The sequence below is a fragment of the Rhamphochromis longiceps genome, linkage group LG7 (genome assembly GCF_057381845.1).
Source record: "Rhamphochromis longiceps isolate RC_006_pf linkage group LG7, R_longiceps_female_GT1.1, whole genome shotgun sequence".
NCBI classification, from domain to species: Eukaryota; Metazoa; Chordata; class Actinopteri; order Cichliformes; family Cichlidae; genus Rhamphochromis; species Rhamphochromis longiceps.
Window position 1 is genome coordinate 14,875,972 of NC_140563.1, and position 21,621 is coordinate 14,897,592.

Sequence of the window (21,621 nt, forward strand, 5' to 3'; positions counted from 1 at the left end):
GAACAACTTCACACAGGAAGCACAGAAAGACAAAAAAACCCCACAAAAGTGGATAAACTAAATACTACTTAACTGTCATGGTCCTGGGTCGTGCGACCCAGTGTTTTGTGTTTTAGCCTATTTTGATGTTTATTCTTTGTTTAGGGTCACTAAGGCAGTCCAGCCATTTGTACATATTACCCGTGTATTAAGTCTCCCTTGCCCTTCGTGTGTTTATGTCTGCGTGTCTTATATTGTCAAGTCCATGCTGTCAGTTATGTCATCTCCCCTGTACTACGTCTCCCCGGTTCATGTGTCTTGTTTAATCTCCATGTTTCCTGTTTTACTTTGAAAGTCTGTATTCACGGTCAGTGTATTCAGTTTCACTCCTTCTGTCCTGTCGTTAAGTTCATGTGTGTCAGCTGTGTTCCCATGTGTGTCTCCACTTCCCCTGATCACCTCATGTGTGTATTTAAGCCTTCTGTTTTTTGCATGTCATTGTCAGGTCGTCTGTTTGCATCCCCATAGTGTTTCGTCATAGTTTACTCAGTGTTCATAGTTTGTCATCGCATTTTCACTGAGTTTCTTAGTCCTTTAGTTTTCTGAGTGTTCACAGTTTTCTTAGTTTTCATAGCTTCATGCTTTTTCGTGTGCCAACATCCAAATAAAGGATCGTCTTCTGTTCAGCCAGCAACTCCGCCTTTCAGCATCTGCTTTTGGGTCCTGTTTCCATTCACATCGGCGCACCCCGCCGTAACATTAACCAAGGTACACAAAGACAATTGGAAGATAAAGGTAAAATATAAACAAGACAACCCGTTATACAAAAGGAGCAAACACAACACAAATGATCCTTCAAACTAAAATGTATCATAATTCATCACAGAAACTCAAAAACCTGGGCATTTGTGACAGATCTCACAGATAAAGCTAACACTTTATAATACGGCCTGCAACCAAGGGTGTAATCCAACTTTAATTGAAAGGCAATTTTAGTGTGTTTTATTTGAAATAGATACACTAGAATAAGGGAGTAAACAAGTCAATTTTCCATAGGAAAAAATAAATAATTATACTGTAAGTAAATTTAAGTACAGCCTAATTTCCTGGTAATTTTGCAGAAAAACAATCAAACCTTTCCCCTTCATACATCAGAAGTACACTGCATGTTTTGGGACATAAGACATATTATGGAGTGTGTTAGCATGGAGTGTGTTAGCATGCCTTTTTATGTCTTTAATTTTTCACAGCATTCTTTTAATGTTGTTATGTTAATAATAAGCAATGGTCGGGGCGACCATGGCTCAGGGGGTTGGGAAGCGTATCTGTAACCGGAACGTCGCCGGTTCGATCCCCAGGCTCTCTGTCCTGGTTGTTGTGTCCTTGGGCAAGACACTTTACCTACTGGTGTTGGCCAGAGGGGCCGATGGTGCGATATGGCAGCCTCGCTTCTGTCAGTCTGCCCCAGGGCAGCTGTAGCTACAACTGTAGCTTGCCTCCACCAGTGTGTGAATGAATAGTGGCATTGTAAAGCGCTTTGGGTGCCTTGAAAAGCGCTATATAAATCCAATCCATTATCATCATTATTAATAATACATTTTATTTAAGAAAGCGCCTTTCAAAACACTCAAAGACACTGTACACAAACACGTTACAACATTTAGCAAATAAATAAAATATTTCAAAGTAGCAGGATGGAAAAATGTATGTAGAACAGGCTAATGTGAATAGATGAGTTTTGAGTCTGGACTTAAAAAGAGGGAGGGAAGTGATGTTTCTTATCTCAGGAGGAAGGGAGTTCCAAAGACAAGGGGCAGAGCAACAGAAAGCCCTGCGCCCCATGGTGGCTAGCCGGGGGACAGGGATGGGAAGAGAAAGAGAGGAGGAGGATCTGAGACACCGAGAAGGAATGGTGACTTGAACCAGGTCAGAGAGGTATGAAGGCGAGAGATGATGGATAGCCTTGAAGGTGTACAAAAGTATATTGAAATTGATGCGGTATTTAAGCAGTGAAGCTGCTGCAGGGCAGGGGTGATGTGATGCATAGAGGGGGTTCTGGTGATAATACGAGTGGCAGAGTTCTGGACACGTTGAAGCTTATGGATAGATTTTTGACTAAGACCAAAAAGAAGAGGGTTGCAGTAATCGATCCGGGAAGTGACCACACTATAATTATTTCTTTGTTTCCTGTAAAAATCAGACTTGTTACTTTTGTTTGTTTCTGGATAATAGATTATAATAGATTATTTTCTCTCTCTCTTTAGTTTGATCCTCAGCAGGTCAGCTGCAGATGAAACTGAAATCAGGTGCTTAACCGAGCCAGTTGAGAATATTGCTGCAATGGGGCGATCGTGGCTCAAGAGTTGGAAGTTCGCCTTGTAATCGGAAGGTTGCCGGTTTGAGCCAGTCTCGTTTGTTATGTCCTTGAGCAAGACACTTCACCCGTTGCCTACTGGTGGTGGTCAGAGGGCCCGGTGGCACCAGTGTTTGGCAGCCTCGCCTCTGTCAGTGCGCCCCAGGCTGGCTGTGGCTATAATGTAGCTTGCCATCAGCAGTGTGTGAATGTGTGGATGACTGGATGTGTAAAGCGCTTTGGGGTCCTTAGGGACTAGTTTTTTTAGGTTCGTGTGGTAAATCCTCTCAGGTTGTGATCCTGAAGTCTTCCCATGCGGACATCCTGGATCCGAAAGAGAATTATCGATCACAGTCAATCGTGTCATCAGTCAGTTTTCCTTTATCTAATATGTACATGTCAGTTTTCAGGTGGCATGGTGGGGTGATTGTTGCACTGTCAACTCACAGCAAGAAGGTTCTGGGTTAAAATTTACATCCTCCAGTTTTCTCCCACAGTCCAAAGACTTGGGGTTGGGTTAACACGTGATTCTAAATTGAGCAAAGATGTTAATGGTTATCTGTCTATCAATGTTAGTCGTGCTATAGATGAGTGACCTGTCCAGTGTGTGCCCTGGGACAGCTGTGATATTTTTTCCACTGAAGCTTTGGGTGTTTAAAAGACTATGTCTCACCTACAGGTATCACCTATCTCACCTGTGAATAGTGATGTAAACCGACTCAAATTAAAATTGAGACATCAGTCTAGTGTCAGTTTATTCATTTCACATTAAATATGCACAGACCCTGGCAGAATTGAACTGCAGTAGCAGAGCTGTCCAAACACTTGAGGTCAAAACTTTATAATGAAGAAATAATAGATTATAATAGATTATTTTCATGGTCAATCAATAAACTGACTTTTCTTGAGTTTACAATCTTTACAAATAAAATTCACAAATGAAATAAAATTTGACCTGTAGTTTGCTCCGACCTGAAAAATACCAACAAAAGAGACGACCACAGCAGAAATGATGCAGCCATGACAACCGATATGTGCATCTTCATGTCTGAATGTCTGGTTTCTATTTTTTTTTTTTTCTATGCTTTCCTAATGTCTGGGTGTCTTCATTCTTCTAGTCATAGGTTTCAGAGATTACCACAAACAAACAGATGGTTTCTAATACATGAGGCAGCACGCAGAGCAAGGGTGTCTTGCTCTTACCATCAGCTTCTCTGACGCACACATGCACACACGCACACACGCAGACATGCACTGCCCTGAGTCAGTACCCTCTATGTAGACTTCTGTCACTCAGCACCTCTGGTTTGTGCTGAGAATTCAGTGTAACAGTTGCTCCAATGCTTTAATTACTGACTGACTCATCAATGAATTGTTGCGACATCCTAAAATAAATTCTAAAAAAATTCCACTAACATCGAGCCGTAAAGCAACATAAACAGAGATATTTAAAAGCAATTCACATTACAAAACCTGCTCTGTGTTCTCAGGGAGCCTCGGAAGCAGAGGCAAAAGTTCAGTTTTAAAAAAAAGTCTTTCGTTTTCATTTGCCGCTCTTCCTCGGAATCACTGACAACTGTCGATTTTTTTCACGCCCCACAATGTCTTACTCCCATTTGACTCACCTCTTTGTTTTCTGTACCTCTGCATTTGGTGGAATTAGAATTTTCTGGGCGGTGACAGTAGATATAACTTATACTTTCTAATTGCCCCCAGATCAGGTCAGAACAGGTAAACGTTTGCAGAGAGAGAACCTCCACACTCAACTCCACTTCAGTGGTAATGGTAAGTCAGAACTTATGAACAGACTTTTATACTCAGTGCATTATGTTTCCTGCTGTTTGGACCATGAAGTAATATTCTTTTGAATTTCATTAGCTGTGGAACTGAAAGATTTGCAGCATCACTCGGAGCTTCATTTATCTCCTACATGTGAAGCGGCCAACCGTTTCTGCTTATAAATGTGCTTTGACAATAGAGGGGAAGTCAGAGAGAACGGGTTTGCAGAGTGTGTGAGGAAATATGTAAAAGGTGATTTTTCAGTTACTAATCTGAGGAAGGAGGTCATGTTTCCATAGATCACCTGCTGCATGTGTTTCAGTGTAAATGCACTGAGATTGATTTGCTTTTGGATAAATGAAATCTTTAACGTTATTAGCAAGATGAAATTGCATAATCACGGGAAAATCAGTGAAAAATAAGCTTTAGATAGATGAAGTGTAATATTCCTCTTTTTCTTATATGTCCAAATGCATTCACACAATAGGAGGAAGCAGACAAAGCAATAAGAGTTGTAATGTCTTTGTACAGTCAGATAGAAACCATTACTGTGTTTATCCTGTGTTTTTCTTTTCCCCTAATCTTATCACATTTAGGTAGGTAGATGGTGCCGACATGGAGATAACGCGTCTTACTATCACGCTCTATATCACTTTTGTTTTGGATACAGTGACTCATAGTTGCTAAGAGCTGGAATAAAGCAAACTAGATAAAACTGGGGTGTGGCTCAGCTTAATAACAGAGTGTGACTGTGCCACACCTTGTAACAGTCCTGCATTCATACATGACGTCATTTGCGAGACTCAGCTTAATATCGTGCCAATTTGTGAAATCACAGAGAACAAAGCTCTACGTAAATCTACCCAGTGTATTTAAAAAAGTACAACGAAGTAATACTATGATTATTACAAGCATACAAATAGGATTATTTAGAATATATAAGGATATGTTGACAAATCTGCATAATAATTGACAAAAACACAAGAAAAAGAAAAAGGTGAAAGACGTGTTTGCTGCACAGACATTTTTCTGTCCCACCATCTGACATACACACTGTCACATTATCTTCTGACATCATGTTTAAGAATAACTTTATTTTAATGGTTTAAATGTTAAATAGCAGTATTCCTCAAGGGTCATTATACTGAAGCATTCCAGATCAGCAATACTCAATATACAACCCACATGACATCTGGTGCTGGCTGACCCACCAATCATTTTCTAATTCAGTAAATAGAACTGACTGAAGAGGTTTAATGTGTGAACGCTTTCAAATGTAACAAAAAAATCGGTTGGTGTTTATAGCGTGTCTGCAGTTTCGTGTGCTTAGCTGATGACGGGAAAGTGATGCATGGTTTTAAAAATCTAAACTTACAAGCCAATCAGTAGAGAGAGCACAGACTGAGAAAGTTGGTGCATAAATATGGCAGAAGGGGCTGGCCGGGATTCAGATTGCACTGGTTAGCTCCACCTACCAGGCAGCTAAAGGAACACAAAGGGAACACACACACACACTCAACAGGCCTGGACAAAGCTGGGTCATTACAAGTGTCAGCTTTCAAATGCAAAATAATAAATTATTTGTTTGTCAAATGAACATCAGTGAGTGTCAGTTCTTGTATACGGCTAATGTAACTAACATGTTAGTTCATTTATAAATAATTCATTTTGAAGGAAAATTTGTTTAAAAAAAAAAGTTGAAAAATGTCACTGTTATTTATTCATATTTATCTGATCCATGTATTTTATTGTGTGTTAAGTACCCCTGACCTAAACCTAGTCTTACACTGAGGCTTATATTTATACTGGCACTAGTTTTCAAAAGTCAGCAGATATTTTTCTAAAATCCAGTGACTCTCATCACGAGTCTCGTTAACAGATCACCGTGTTTTTCTGCCTTTGCTATATGCTCAAGGTGGAACATTGTGAGTCACCACAAAGTCACAGATTGGATTTTTGTGGATGGTTATCACAACTACAGTGTGAGCCTCACAAACCTGTAGCAAAATGATGCATGCCTCACACTGAAAGCCAAACAAAATATAGGTATAAGGTAGTTGAAATAACAAATTTTTTAAAAGTTATTGGGATAAAAAAAAGAATACATGACAGGAGACTATCACGGCAGGGGAAAAAAGAACTTTTATGCTCACAGTATTTATTTAGTGAGGTGTTGAGAACAGTGGATCTACATGCCAAATGCCTCAAGCTATTAGTAACATTTCCAACACAAACAATTTTTGTCCCACATTTAGGTTGTTGCAATTTATTTGCCCTCACTGACATAAAACAATGCTCTTAATATATCACATCTCCCTCTATGTAAAGCTTTCACATAATATTTTTTTATTAGATTAAATTTGATTTGATTACTTTTTTTTTTTTTAACATTTTCAACAATTTTCAGTCAGTCCCAGTACCTGACCATGATTTATAATTTGCTGAGCCGCTTAACACTGACCTATGAAACATTTAAAAAAATGCCAAAGATAACACAGTTATCAGGCATAAAATTCTATTTTTACACTAGCAAGATGACCCATTAGCCAAAAACTTCATGGCTTGGAAGAAACTTGACCAGTGGAGGACAAAAGAAAAAATGGAAGTCCTAAAACATAATGCAGATACAATATGTTCTTAAGAAACAGGAAAATATCCAGCAAAGATCTGACAAAGGTAGAGATGCAAGAGAACTGACCCCTCAGCTGAGCCATCTACTGTTCACCAGTCTCATCAAAAATGGTGTCAGTGGAAGGATGGCTGTAAAGAAGTCATTTTAAAGGAAGGGAAACGAGGACAAAAGTCAGAGGTATGTCAAATTATTGTATAAAAGAACTGGACAGAAAACAAGTGGTAACGGGAGCTTTTTTTTGGGGGGGGGGGGGGGGGGGGTCAAATAATCACCTATTTGTATGAAACCAGTCAGGAGACAGGCACAGCAGTGAGTGTCTACGGTCATCTGTAAACAGTGGAGGCTCTGTTATGGTTTGGGGCTGTAATTTAGCCAAAGGTCTTGGGTGGTCTTGTCAAAATTGATAGAATTATGAACACAGATAGACTTGGATCCACCATGCTTTACCATCTGCTGAGTGTCTTATTTGCAAACATACTGCCAGTACAGTAAAAATAAACCTGGATAGAAAAACACACAGTAGAACACTGTCAGTCATGGAGTCCAGAGCCTGGACCTCAACACTACTGAAGCTGTGTGGCATCATTTTCACAGAGAGCAGATGAAAAGACAGCAAACATCCAAAGAAGAGCTTTAAATGTCCTTCAAGAAGCCTTGAGAACTATTTCTAAAGACTACTTTAGAAATTATAAGAAAGCTTGCCTAAGAGTTCAGACTGTGTTAAAAAGAATAAAGGTGGTCACACCAAATCTGGACTTTCAAGCTCGCCAGAACTCCACAGACTGTTTTTGCCTTTATATGCTGTATTTGCATATTTCAATACATCACTGCAGCTATTTCACATTTTTCTACCAAAATTTGAAAAATGAAAGTTGGCTTAATAATTCTGCTCGATTACTGTTACATGCATCGCTCGCTATATTTTGTGTGTGAACTCTTGACGCTAAAAAGTGTCAATTTGAAAGTCATCTCACCACTTAAAATAGAAATACTCGAATACAATATTCAGCTTTATAGTATTTGAATAAATCTTCTTAATTTATTTATTCTATTTAAAAAATCGTTACTACAAAAAAAATGAGTCAATTTAAAAACAAAACCAAGAAGAAAATCAACAACTTAACGAAACAAAAACGGAAGCTGACGTTCCCACAACCGTTTTAAAGAGTTGTTTCCATATTTGTCCCGGTTTCTGGTATTTTCCAGTGAAGTAGGGAAAAAATGCAATCAACTTCGCATGACTGTTTTGAAAAACCTTCAAATGACTGACTGAGTCAGCGAGAATTTGGATTCTTCTCCATCTTATCGGACTCTTGTCTAAAGGGGGAGCAGCTCACCTGTGAATCTGGTAGTAAGTGTGACTCGTCTCTGAGGCTCCACCTCCGGCTGCAGAGCTCGGCTCTTTCGGTGCGTCTGACCAAAGACAGTTTGAGCTGCCACGACGCAGAGCGCAGGCACCCTGTCCGCGGCAGTGTGTGACCTATTTTTGCTCTCTTTTAACTTTTCACCATGAGTACAGTCGGCTCAGAGCACGTGTTTTTGACTGCTTTACAGCCCAACACTTCAGTCTCAACTTACGCCCTCCCGTCCGAGATCAAAGTCGGGAATGGGGGCTCTGTGTCTGACGACTCTGCGAAAGCGCGACGCGTCCAGCAGCAGATCCAGATGAGACTGGCGGAAAAGTCCACACTTCCGCGTCAGAATGGATCCACCTCACACTACGCCATGTCAGGTAAACATCAACGAGTTTTTAAGTCGCTTTCAGATGGAGTTACACCTACACTCTCTCACTGCTCTGCATTTCCAATTGAGAGCTGCTGTGTGAGGTGGTCTGTGTTCAGTGCGGACAAGTGGCGGAATTAAGTGTGACAATCCAAGTTTCCAGCCTGGCGCTGCGGGCACAGGTGCTCAGCAGTGCTGAGTGATACAGATGAGTTGTTAATCAGACCACTCAGTCCTGTGACCATGTTTCCTTTGGTCTTATTTGACGACATTATGATCTGTCACACTGACTCAGGTAGTAAACATGCCAGGTAATAAAAGCATGATCTTTATATGTCCAGACATATCAAACTCCAGCCAAGAAAGGCTTGGTTTGAGTTTTGAAACAAGACATATTCATAGAGCTCACGCTGAGCTATAAAAGGATTCATCTACAGACTCCAACACCCATAGGAAATTTAAAATGCTGACATTTAAGAGGCTGCATTCATTTTCTTTTACACTTTTTACTGTGAAAATTACCCAGATGATTAATCCCATCAATACAGCTTGAAAGAGAAACTACTTCCCTGTTGCTTCACCACTTGTTTATTTGTCTAATAAATAGAAACCTAATGATAAAATTAATTTGTTTTTCTTTCGATTCGTTTTTTCCCTAAACTCTTTTCAGACCTCCAAGTCTGACTCCGAGCCAATAGTTTCAAATGCAAGAGTGACACTCAACTGATATGGCCTGGGGGGTGGGGGGTGTTCTGCATGCTTGTCTGAATTCCTGTGGACTCATTTTTCTCGTCAGCTCTTCGAGGAATTTGCGTTTTGTTCTGAGATGAGCTCCAGCAGCAGCCATTTTACTCAATGTCATGTCTCTGCAGAGGAGAAACGGTTAATGTGTAACAAGCCCGAACAAGTGCTCCTTTCATGAACTTCACTGATAGCAGACTAAGGTGAAAACCTCTCCCCCCTCTCCCCACCCGTGGGATTAGGTTTCAGGTAGTGCTTGGCTTAAAGGTAGGTGGGTTCAAGAGATAGCAGAGGGGCTCGTTCACAGTTGATACATTATCATAACTGGTCCGTCGGAGGCATGTTGACACGCAGTCAAAGTCAAGGTGGGACTGTTATGTAAGCAGTGACAACACTCCCACAAGGGGAATGAAAGGCAATACTGAAGCGCTGGGAATTAGTATGATCAGTAGTTACATCAAAGTTTATGATAAGACTTCAGTGAAAGAGCTGAGCTACTCATGCTCACAGTCTTGTCATGGCCTGTGTCTGCTCTTAAACCTCATGACTGCACACGTGACTGATCCATGAAGCTACATGCCAGTGGCATTTGAGGCCAAAGCATATCTCGCCCAAAGTGACCATAAAGTATATCATCCCGTGCATACCTTTGCACTCCATAATTTTCTGTGTGCGACCAAACTGCGAGGAGACGGCAGAGGAGCTTGACGGCTTGGGTCTTTGTTTACCTGAGCCTTTACTCGCCTGCTTCAGCGGAGAGAACATGACGTTCATGCTGTGTTCAGCTGCAGAAACATACGTGTCGGATAAATATGTCATTGCCTGCGTTTCTGTGTGCCATTCTTTGCCCTGGGTTTAGCTTGGAAGAAAACTTATTGTCATTAACTGTGACTTCATATTAATCATCTTCTGAAAGCATCTACAAGAGGCACATTCCTTACCACACAACAGGGAATGCTGCTGTTTCAGTGGTTTGCGGTTTTAGAAAAGTTCATTATGAATGCGTAAGTGTTTGCACATGGTTTCTGGTTCATGGATTCTGCAAGGAATGTTTTTTCTACTTCGTCCCAATTCTAAAAACTGCTGCAGCTATGCATTTATGACAGTGAGTGAACAGTGTTCAAGCTGTATGTGGACAAGTCTCAGCAGAAAGCGAGGGTGAAAAAGGAAATATTTACAAGGAGTCCTGGCTTGGTGATCAAAGTACATTTTTTTTGAGTGGCAGCAGAGGAAGGGAAAAAAAGTTTCCTCGCTGAAGGACTTTTCAGGGGGTGTGTTGTAACGGCTGTTGCTCTCAGGTGTGTTGGGCGTAGTCCAGGTAGAACAGGGGTCAGGCCCGAGAATGTGTCAGTCTGGTTTTTATACCTGTGGTATGCAATAAAGTAGCATAAAGGGCGGTCCAGCCCACCTTTCTTTACATATATGGTAGGTGTAAAACCGCTCAGGTTCAGCAGAAACATGCATGTTAAGTACACTAAGATACAATGCATGGCAACAAAAACACACAAACCTGATTTTTTTTGAAAAAATAATGTCTACAAGCCAGAAGCTCAGGTTTTGTACAGTTTTTTTGCTCTTGGATCAGTATGATGTCATAAAGAACGGATATACCTTATATAGACATGTTTCAGATACACTGAAACATCTCTGATGAGACATCTCTGACTGTGAGCAGTGCAGCCGCACCCACCTGCATTTCACATCATTTGTCTTTGATGTGGGAAGTAATGAAAATACATCTTTACTGTACTTAAGTAGACTTTTCAGGTACATGACTTGAGTCTGTGTTTCTCTGACAGCATTTTTCTTTTACTGCCTTAATTTAAACACAAACATCTCTACCTTATACTCCTAACATTTTGCTAAATGAGATTGGTTTTTTTCCCCCAGTTTAAGACGTTTTAGGGGAGTTATAGTTTCATGTCACCACACGCCTTCAAACATCAAACCAAACCAAAATGAACCTAAATGGAGCTAACAATAGCACATAAAAGGCAGTCCTATTGGTGTGTCCATCACCTGTGCTTCTGACACTCAAAGAGATCAAAGAGGCAAAAAACAAACTTATAATTTATATCTTATGTATTGTGATAATTTTCTTTTAATTCTCTTTTTCTCTGCATAACAGATGTTCAAGCTGAGTCCTTTCATTAGAATTTAAGTTGTAATAAAATTTGTAGTACCGTGTGTTAATATTATTTTCTTATGATATTAACATTAAAATGAGATTCATTTAGCAGGCAAAAAGAGTTGGTAGAAATGCCTTCTAAAGAGCTCTCCTTTGCCTTTATAGCACAACATTTCTGTCTGTACTTTTATTTGTATATGTACTTCTGCTTACATGAACGATCTCTGCAAGTTTACCACCTCATTGTATGAAGTGCAGCCAGGCGGAAATAAATAGTGTTATGGGAGAGGCGTTAAAACTACTCTGAATCAGAATGAGCGGGTTTAATACAAATCATTAGCTTGAACCTCATTTTAGATCATTCAAAAGGTGAGTTGAAGACATCACAGTTTGAAAACTGGCAGCTAGTTACTGTTTTATGACATGTTAGTAGTCCAGCCTGTAAACAAGTCCATAGACTGTTACATAATATTAATAAATGTCCCTCTGCCACTACCTCAGTTTTGAAATTTTATTTTATAAATGACACATTCTGGTCACCATTTTGATCCCAATCAAGTGTAATAAACACATAAATATCCCTTAAATTACATTTTCCCTACAGCCACCAGAAGGTCAACATTTATGACCAAATCCTTGCAAAACTAATGATTCTCCAATAAGTCATGGCTCTATTTTGTGTTTCAGTAAATTACAGGCTGCAGAATTAATTTCTTGGGAAGGGATTCTAAATCACATAAACATAATTACACCCATAGATGCTACTTTATAATTAACATAGTTTTGTCACTGACATATTCCCCTCTCAGCTTAGATATGTGGGTCGACAAACTGTAAGCCTGCTTACACTGTAAATAGCTTGCTCCATGGCTGCTAGTGGAGTCACCACTTGCCATTTGAGTCTGGACGGAGAGCAAAAAAACATTCGCATACTCTGTGTTTGCTGACAGAAACCTGCAAATGTCTTTGTATGTAGGACAGGTAACCGGAGACATCGGCCCTGCTGACTGGTCAGGTCCTGCTGCAACACACCGTGTGAAATCAAACCTTTGGGCTTCGGCGCAACACGACACCGGCTATTTAGACAGAAATGTCTTTCATGTAAAACATTGTTGTAAATTAAAGAGGCACACCTTATTGTGGGATTTTCGTCTGCGATTGATCCCACCCTAAAAGTGCCTTTTTTATGACATGCAATATCTTCTTTGAACTTCTTTTTTAATCACACTTGGCCTCTTAGAAGTTGCAAGAATACAGTCAGCAGTTGATTCAACTTTCAGAATGAAAGTACTGTATAAATGAACTTCCCTTTTTGAAAAATGGGAGAGTGTTTCTTAAGAAAAAAAGGGAACTTTTTCAACTATTTTTGTAGTCCAATCACTTCCTGCTGTCATTGTTCCATTTTTGTCCAGACCTGTTTAGAAGGGATTTTCTTTGACACTAGTAGCAGTAGGGTTAGGCTAAAGACGAGCTGTTAAGTCATAAATCTCTCAAATTACTGATTCCTTACCTGACTTGGTGGAACAGCGGTTTAACAGAGACGTTAGTCACCAAGAAATCGCTTACGTTTCTGTATAAAACAGAATGATTATTATTTATTATTATAAAGGTTCTATAAAACATTTTTGTGACTGTAGCTCAGGAGGTAGAGGATAGAAAAAGCTTTTAGAAACAAGTGGTTGTGTGAATGAGACGTGTTGTATAAAGACTGCTCCAAAACACCATAATTATATACAGCAGTTGTAATGTGTATAAATATATTTTAATGTGTTGTAATTATGTGTTATTCACTGACAAATGGTGGATTACATTTTTTTTTAAATTTTTTTTTGCTTCTTTTCAGATTACGGTGGTTCATCGTCAGTGAAATATAACACCCATAACCCAAGTTTCAGCTCTAAATCATCCTTCATGTACTCTGGTTCCAGAACAATCGTGAGTGGAGTGTTTCTCACTTTTTCAGCCCAATATTCACACACACAAATGATTAAACTGAGTCTTTAATCTAACACCAGACGTTATATTAGCTGGAAGCTCCCATCTTAAAAAAGCTGATGGCTTTGCTGACATGTCACGTAGGACACAGCGTGTGTGGTATTTCACAGTAGGCTGTGATTAGATCAGCTCTGAGTTTTCTTGTCCACTCACTAGATTCCTCAATCTTAGTGATTAAATTCGAAAGACGCTGGCTGATTAATGCACGTCAGTGTCCTCGCCTTTGTTTCCGTAACAGTCCCCTGAATAGATTTAGAAATATTTTTGATTCATCCAAACTTACAGTTCAGTGAAATATATTGAGTAACTCTCTTTACACATCTGTTTGTAACAGTAACTCCTCTCTCCACCCTCAGGGTCCGCAACTGTCTCAAAGGTCAGGCTTCAGCAGCCGTTCTGCTGCCCCAGACATGGCTGGCCTTCAGAGGATGAGTATGAGGAGTGGAGGTCCAGGTTATGCTGTTGGTGGGGGTGGTGGGGGTTTTTATCAAGAAGAAATGCGCATGGGGACCATGAAACGAATGGACCCAGAAATCTCTACGCATTCAATGCAGCCAATGCCAATGCAAATGAGGGGCTGGGGTGTCGACAACAGCGATGCTGGCAGTTTAGTCTCCGAACGTGACACCACCTATGGTCGCTCGTATGCTCAGAGCGCGGTCAATGGCTACACCAGCCAGATGATGCAAGGAGGAGGCAGCTCGGGCTTTCAGTCAACCATGCGCCGATCTCTAAGCGGCACTCTTTCCCGTGGCGGAGGGGTGCCAGCAGGTGGGACAGAGATTGTCCAACAGCAGTCCTTCAAAGGCCCGGCCCACCGCACCATCAGCAGGATTACAAACCGTAACCGGATGAGCGTGGGCTCCATGTCTGGAACCATGCAGCAGACGTCAGGTGGGAGCGTCTACGGGGGAGGTGGAGACACTGTGGACGGAGGGTTCATGATGTCCACGATGTCTGGCTCCCAGGGGAACCTAAGGATGCAGCGTCAAGGCACCATGTCCCGTGCCATGTCGGTGAAGAGCATGCAGAGTGTGGGCAGGGGCATGGACATCTACGACGGGCAGATGGAGTTGGGAGCCAGCATGGGCAACCTGAGCGGGTGAGAAGCTTTTCACATTCATAGGATCAGTGTTTTCATTGGTAGCACTGATTTTCCTGTACTGTACTGAAGTTTGTGATAACTGTATGATGTGGTGCAGGTCAGTGTCTGGAAAAATGCCCATATTTACATTTGATAGGTCAGGTTTTATCAGTCATCAACATCATCAACCTCAACAACCAATGATGTTGGGTAAGAGGAATTCTAGAATCCTAGAAAAACAGAACAGTGATTGGTCTTTCTAAGAATTCAGTATAGTTTAGTGTGTGTACTGTATACAGGTCTTCAGCTTCAGCCCATCATTTTTTTCTGTCAAAGAGAAAACGGAAAGCAAAGAAAGCAACGCTAGCATGAAGAAAACTGGCATGAGTGTGATGTCACACAACCTTTAGAAAAAAAAACATTTAAGTGCTGATGAAAGGAATTGATGAGCTCAGAGGCGTATTGATCAATTTGGAAGCAGTCCTTTAACAGAGGTGGTTCTCCACTCCTCTCTCTAGTCATCCTCATGACTCAGTTTGTTGTATTTGTCACTGACGTTCTTAGTGAAGGTGATGAACCAATGTGCCATAAATTTCATGTGTCACTAAGTTCACAAGGGGAGTGTGCAATGTGAAAAGTGAGTTTCCTAAGAGCTGTGGATTGGGAGGTGGCTCCATAGTGGCAGGACTGGTTTCGGGTGTGGCAGCTCAGTGTCAAGCTTCACATTTCACACATCCCACAGCGTGTGGTTAGGGCGAGCTGATTTGCAGCACACTGTGCGATTTGGAAGAAGTTCAACAACACAATTTTGCACACAAGTAACAAACCGCCTGCGAATAGCTGTCTCTTTGTGTGCTACCAAACATAACAGCAGGGAAGTTATGTAATAAAGTGTTTTTTTAAGTTCCTGTGTTGAATTTGTTTATTTGCTTCTTTGTCAGGTTGGACATGCAAACAGCAGTGCAGTACCTGACAGAGGAAGATCCCAGCCTGCAGGCCCTGGGTGCCGCATACATCCAGCATCAGTGTTACAATGACAAAGACTCTAAAAACCTGGTACTTTGCACTGATTAAACTCATGGTTACAATTCCTTCAGTTCTTTCCTCTGTGCTATTAAGAAACTCATTCATGAAAGTTGTTTTCCTTCAAGTGCCAGCATCCACTGATAGATGTTTCTCCTCTTCTGGTGACTTTATATAAGCTGGGGCTTCGGTTCTGGTGTGTCCTAGTTCTTCTTCTACTTTTTCTTCTTCTTCTCCATTTCTTAACTTGAGATAGTGCGGCAATCTCTTGTCGGCAGATTTAACTTCTCCAAAAATAATTTTTAAAGGGAATTTTCTGACTTTTTCAAGAATTAAATGACCCTTTCACATTGTTTCACATTGAAGCAACTCTCAGTTTTTATAATTTCATTTAGGTCCCTGTCCCAGTCCTACAGTCCTAGAGATTGTATAAATACCCAAATGCCCAACTGTTTTTTCCTTCCCTCTTTAGGTGCGTCAACTGGGTGGCATTGGTGATTTGGTGCAGCTGTTCAACAGCCAAGACCTAGAAGTACGGCGCTACGCCACTGGTGCCACACGCAACATCATCTACGAGAACCAGGAAAACAAGTCGGCCCTGATCGATAAGGATGGCATCCAAGAGCTCGTCAAGGCGCTTGAGGAGAACGATGACGAGCTCCGCAAAAACATCACAGGTATTGCAACGCATGCACCAGAGAAGCACCTAGAATATTGTTTTGGAGCTTTCCCACAAGAGGAAGTGGCTACAGATTGGTTCAAGTCAGTGTGTGGATTTAAAGTGATCAGATTGTCAAAAAGAGCAGTCTTTGAAATTGATATTGTTCAAACAAACGAGAGCACACCGCGGAGATTTGCAAGGCATGGGGCGTGTCTGAATACACAGAGAGTTGGATGGGGAACTGCTGTCATGTCTATAGACTGTGTAGGTGAGGATGGGAGCTGTGTGGGCCCGTGAAGCAGCAGTATGTCAGCCGCCCCCTTTGATGAGACAAGACCTTGTCACTTTTGTCCTTTAAGCCACAACACAGAGTGCTAAGTAAAACGCCTTGGCATAGGGAATAACTTTTACCTGTACTTATTAACATCAGTGGGCTTCCAAAATGTGACAGCAGATGACAGGTTTTTGATTCATGGAGCACAATGTAATCCTCAAATGGATATTTTATTTTAATGGCATGTGTTTTTTGGGGGGGGATATTTCTGCTAAGCTATGGTAGGTTAAATAATTACTGTGAAATCATTTTAAATTGGTTAATGTTCATTTAACTCACTGCTGGCCTGAAAAAACATAGTTTCCCCCAATTTTTTGGTTAACTGTTGCCATACTTCTTGAACTCAATCAATAAAAACATCCTGAAATCATATTTGAGAAAAGCTGATGACAAAAAAAAGAAGCAATAGTATGCCTAAATGCCAGTTTTTATTTGTCCGTATTCGTGCAGGTATCTTTTGGAACCTTTCATCCAAAGAAAACCTTAAGGAGAAACTAGCCAAAGCGACACTTCCTACACTTGCTCAAAAGATCCTCGTCCCCCTCTCGAAAAACGAGATGGGTCGGACTGCGCATACCGATTCAGACACAGAAATCCCTCCTGAGTCCCCTTCCGAGACAGAAATCTTCTGCAACGCCACAGGATGCCTCAGGTGCACCTCATTTATGTGTCTTGCGTCTGCAGCTGCTACATGATTGATTAAAATGTATGCGTATGCTTTTCCTTTCCCATGACTGCATTTGCATTTGGCAAGCTTGTTTTTTCACACCCAGCGCTTTTTTTGCTGATTACTCCAGCCTCCAGTTACCTTTGACTCTAATGCATTGGTGCCAGGAGTCCTGTAATCTATATGTGCACAACACTCAATCTGACCTGAAGAAGTTCTCTGAAATCACTTGCTTATTTTCTGTGTTCTTAGGAATTTGAGCTCCGTGAACGAAAAGACCCGCCGGTCGATGAGAGAAACAATTGGAATTGTGGAGTCTTTGGTGAACTACATCAAGGCCTGCCTCAAAACAAACAGAGCCGATGAAAAGGTGGGAGAATAGCTAAAAAATAAGGAGAAATCCAGAGAAGGCAAAAAATAAAATACACATTTTTTTAATAAGCCCCTCCTACCAGAGGAGGCGAGGCACTGCCACATGCTTCAATAGCACTAAAAGTAAGTCAGTGTTGACGTTGGCGTTCATGTGGGATTCAAACCCTGGTCCTCCAGGTGAAACCCTTCTTTTTATCTCTTTTTTAAACTATATATATAGTGCTCAAGTTGGTTTGATAAGTGACCTCTTACAGGCTTGTTTTTGTTGTTGTTGTTTTTAACGCCTACAGTCTAGTTTCCCCTAAGACAACTTGAGTTGCAGTATATTATATATGTTGTTTTTTTTGTTTTGTTTTTTTGTCCAAAATGATACACAGGCCTAATTTCCTTTGTGTACTTATTTGTCTGGATGTGTGTATGTCTGTTCTAGGGGGTGGAGAATTCAGTGTGTATCTTGAGGAACCTCTCCTACCAGCTCTACAGCGAACTTCCATCTTCTGTTTTAGCCCGCATTGAACCAAACAGAGATCAGGACAATGGGCTGGGCAAATCCATCGGCTGCTTTACACCTCAGAGCCGAAAAACCAAAACTGTAAGCACGTGTGAGAATCGCTCCATTAGCAAGTGCACATAGACCATCCTGCACATCTTAATTCTGCCTTCTCCTGTATTTCTTTGACTGACAGAAAAAGAAGCAGTTTCAAATTTTAGGTCAAGTTGCCAAAATGCCAAATGGTATGGAGTGGCTCTGGCATCCTGATATTTTGAAGGTGTACCATGAATTGCTGAAAAAATGCGAAATCAACAGTAACACCCGCGAAGCAGCTGCTGGAGCACTGCAGAACATCACAGCTGGAGACAAAAGGGTGAGCAGCAAATTCATCAGGGATTCAAATGTAGTAACCATACACTGTATATAAAAGATGTAAACAGCTACAGTGGCATCACCCAGCATCCCAGAGTGGTGGGAATACAAGTTGCATTAATAAAGAGTTTGTTGTGTTTAATGTAATAAAGACGTTCAGAGATCAAAGACAAATGGAGTACATCTTATCTTAATAAGGTCCAATTACCTAAAAGAAAAGTAAAACAGTCGAATTTCACTCACCAAAATGAAATAAAGTTTTCTTGGATGCACTGTAACACAGAGAAAGCCAAAACTGCTTTTTCCGCTAATTCCATTAAAAATGTTTCCAAAGGAGTCGCTGGTACATACAAGGCCAAACTGTCCGGATAAGGGACTAATGTCAGCCGTAGTTACATTTTTTGTCTTGTGCCCGCTCTCGGGGAAATACAACTACAACTGGAAAAAAAGACATCACAGTTACGGACATTACACATATTACAAGGAAGTGCTGAGTAACACAGTGATAACATCATCACAAATCAAAGCACAAGCGACACAGAGATGAAGGACTCGGTATAAAAGATCTCTAACAATGCAAAGTTTACAAAGGTTGTTTGATAATTGGCTATAATTAGTCCATCTCATACATTAATTGCTCTGTCTCTTTAACTTGTAGTGGCCTGCGGTGCTGAGCGATATGGCTTTGGACAAAGAACGCATGCTGCCAACCATCATAGACATGGTACCTCGTTCTGCCAAAGATGCAGAGCTGCGTTCGCTCACAGGTTTCCTACGAAACCTTTCCCGCCATACCGACGATAAAGACGACATGGGTCAGTCTTCTTTTTTTTCTTTTTTCTCTTCCCCTTCTGTAGAAATGTTGATGTCTCTAAGACACAGAATATAAAACCCTAAACTGTTGTCTTTGCAAAATTTTAAGAATTAGTGGATTGTCAAAATTGATTTTCACATTTCTTTTTATAAGATGTGTAATTTGTATCGGTTTATTTAGCCAAAAAGACTGTGAACACACTGGTGGATAAACTGCCTATGGATGGAAATCAGAAGTTTCCCTCCAGCGAATCGGTGGTCAACATCTGCGGTGTTTTCAATAACCTGGTGACTGGCAGCATGAGTGCAGCCAGAGACATCGCCCAATTTGATGGCCTGCTAAAACTGATAAGCATCCACGACACACGAACCAGCAGGTTGGAACATTTTTCCAGACTCCTGATGTTCAATTTTAATGTTGCTATCCAAAATTTTGTGTGTGAAGTCATTTGTATCATTTAATAACCTTGGATGAAATATTTTTCTAGCCTTGAAAACAATAAGGCATCCACAGCAGCAGCCACAGTTCTGTCCAACATGTATCATTACAAGAAGCTGCACAGACAGTACCAATCGGTAAGAGATGGCTTTGAGCTCTGCACTTCTAATCATGACATGCAAGAAAAAATCAATAATATATCAAAGATAGAGCATCTAATTTCCTTCTATTCCTCATATATTTAGACAAACACCAATCTTTCCATTTTCAGTTTACTATTTTTTTCCAAGCTTTTGACACTTAAAAAAAAATCCTTTTAAAGAGTTTCCTGACCTGTCCACACAAAAGTGAATATTCATTGAAAACAGTTTCTTTTCTCGCCGCCCCACCCTCATTCTTATCAGCTTGTGTGCATTTGTGTGTACATGCACATTATGTCTGAGTGTGAAAGAGTGAGAGTGACGGGAATTCTATGACGAACTCTGTTCATTCTCTGCAAAACTCTCTCAGTTAGATGACACGTTTAACACCTCACACTGCTACTCTTTAAACACACACACACACACACACACACACACACACACACACACACGCGCGCGAACATATCCAGTCAGGCAGGTTCAGGGCTTGAGAAGGATAAGGTAATTTTACTGCCTTCTGCAGATCGCAGCTTGTCCCACCCAAAGGTGTGGCGTACAGCTTGTTTCTTCATGAACTTGTTCACACAACAGGAAACACGATTTAATGTTGGCTTTGATTAGAGTTTTCATTTTATTAATCAGATACGCACTCCATTGCGTTACTTTACATTTTGCATAATACTGTAAGTACAAGAGCACAGATTAAACTTGATCTTAAGATCACGGCAGGATGTTTTTCTGTGTTTTGAAGTATATTTAATATCATAACATCTTGTTTGTACCTTTTGTGCTACAGAAAGGATTCACAAAACAGTATCAATCAACGCTATTGATCTAAAGCTGAGGTAACTTGGGACAAATTCAATTCTACAACAGCGAACAATCCTGAAGTCTACCAGCACTCAGTGGCAGAAATCTATACCACAGTAACATCTGCTCTGTCTTCACCTGCAATCATTTATGTTATGGATATCAATACACAAGTAACAGAGGATCCATCCAAAGGAAATGTCAGTGGCATCAATGCAGTGCAAGAATTTATGGATTCTAATACACATATTTGCACCTTAAGCATTTACTCTCTTTGTTAGATCACTGTATGCGTTTTATGTATAATCAGGGATTTATTTTCTGTCACAGAGGTTTTAAAGCAGTTGATGGACAATCTGATGGACACTTGTGCCTTAGGTTTTAACAAAACTCCGTTTTGTCTCTCTCGTTTACGGTTCAGATGCAAGATAGCCTTGTTTTTGTAAATATTGCTTTTTCTTTTGCATCGAAATGACATGTGTGTGTTTTATAGACAGCAGTCCTTTGTACTCGTAGTTTTCAGATAGATGATGTCTGTTATATTTGAATGTAAACCATAGATTTATAGAAATTTGGATGTAAATAAATTAGCTTAAGGGGGGGGGTGTCATTCAATGTGGAATTTTGTTTATACATATTTCTATTCTTATGCAATGTTGTTATTGTAATCACTGTTTTTCTGTTGTAATTAATGGTGTGTGCTTAATGCTGGGGTGGCTTGATTACTTGTTGCAGGACAGATGAAACCAAGTATTTGTCATTTTAGCTATTAGCTGTGGCAAATTGTAGATGTAAACGTCTTTCAAACCTGGATCCATTGTGCAGTAAATCTATTTTGCAAAGTCTATTGTATAAAAATTAAATCCCTGAACTGCAGCAGTTGCTGCTCAGTGGCATAAATGGTAACCTTGTGTTTCTGTGTGTGCAGTAGAAGACACTTTGTTTGATTCTTTTTGCAGAGGTGTCATCTGCATATTTAACATCTAATAAAGAGAAACATTTGGAAATGAAATGACATTTTGTTTGCGTTTCTTTAGCGTGTGCGCACAGCACCATTTGCTGCCGAAACAGACTCACACCAACA

The 21,621-nt window shown here is 40.6% G+C and overlaps 1 protein-coding gene across 1 annotated transcript; it reads left to right on the top strand.

Annotated features, from left to right (window-relative positions):
• Window positions 1-8,155: 8,155 nt before the first annotated feature.
• Window positions 8,156-21,549, top strand: pkp3a (plakophilin 3a). The gene is made up of 13 exons (XM_085412390.1): window positions 8,156-8,475; window positions 13,178-13,269; window positions 13,686-14,431; window positions 15,355-15,469; window positions 15,909-16,113; window positions 16,882-17,083; window positions 17,351-17,468; window positions 17,901-18,062; window positions 18,157-18,336; window positions 18,994-19,150; window positions 19,330-19,525; window positions 19,637-19,724; window positions 20,524-21,549. Exons 1-13 carry the CDS (start codon window positions 8,253-8,255, stop codon window positions 20,563-20,565), a joined length of 2,526 nt encoding a protein of 841 aa, XP_085268516.1. The 5' UTR covers window positions 8,156-8,252; the 3' UTR covers window positions 20,566-21,549.
• The last annotated feature ends 72 nt before the right edge of the window (window positions 21,550-21,621 follow it).

What these genes read in the sequence shown, in the direction of transcription:
- pkp3a (XM_085412390.1), top strand. Translation starts at nt 8,253, where the DNA reads ATGAGTACAGTCGGCTCAGAGCACGTGTTTTTGACTGCTTTACAGCCC. An exon ending in CGACGATAAAGACGACATGG is followed by an intron (nt 19,151 to 19,329) that starts GTCAGTCTTCTT and finishes CGGTTTATTTAG; the next exon opens with CCAAAAAGACTGTGAACACA. An exon ending in TGCACAGACAGTACCAATCG is followed by an intron (nt 19,725 to 20,523) that starts GTAAGAGATGGC and finishes TTTGTGCTACAG; the next exon opens with AAAGGATTCACAAAACAGTA.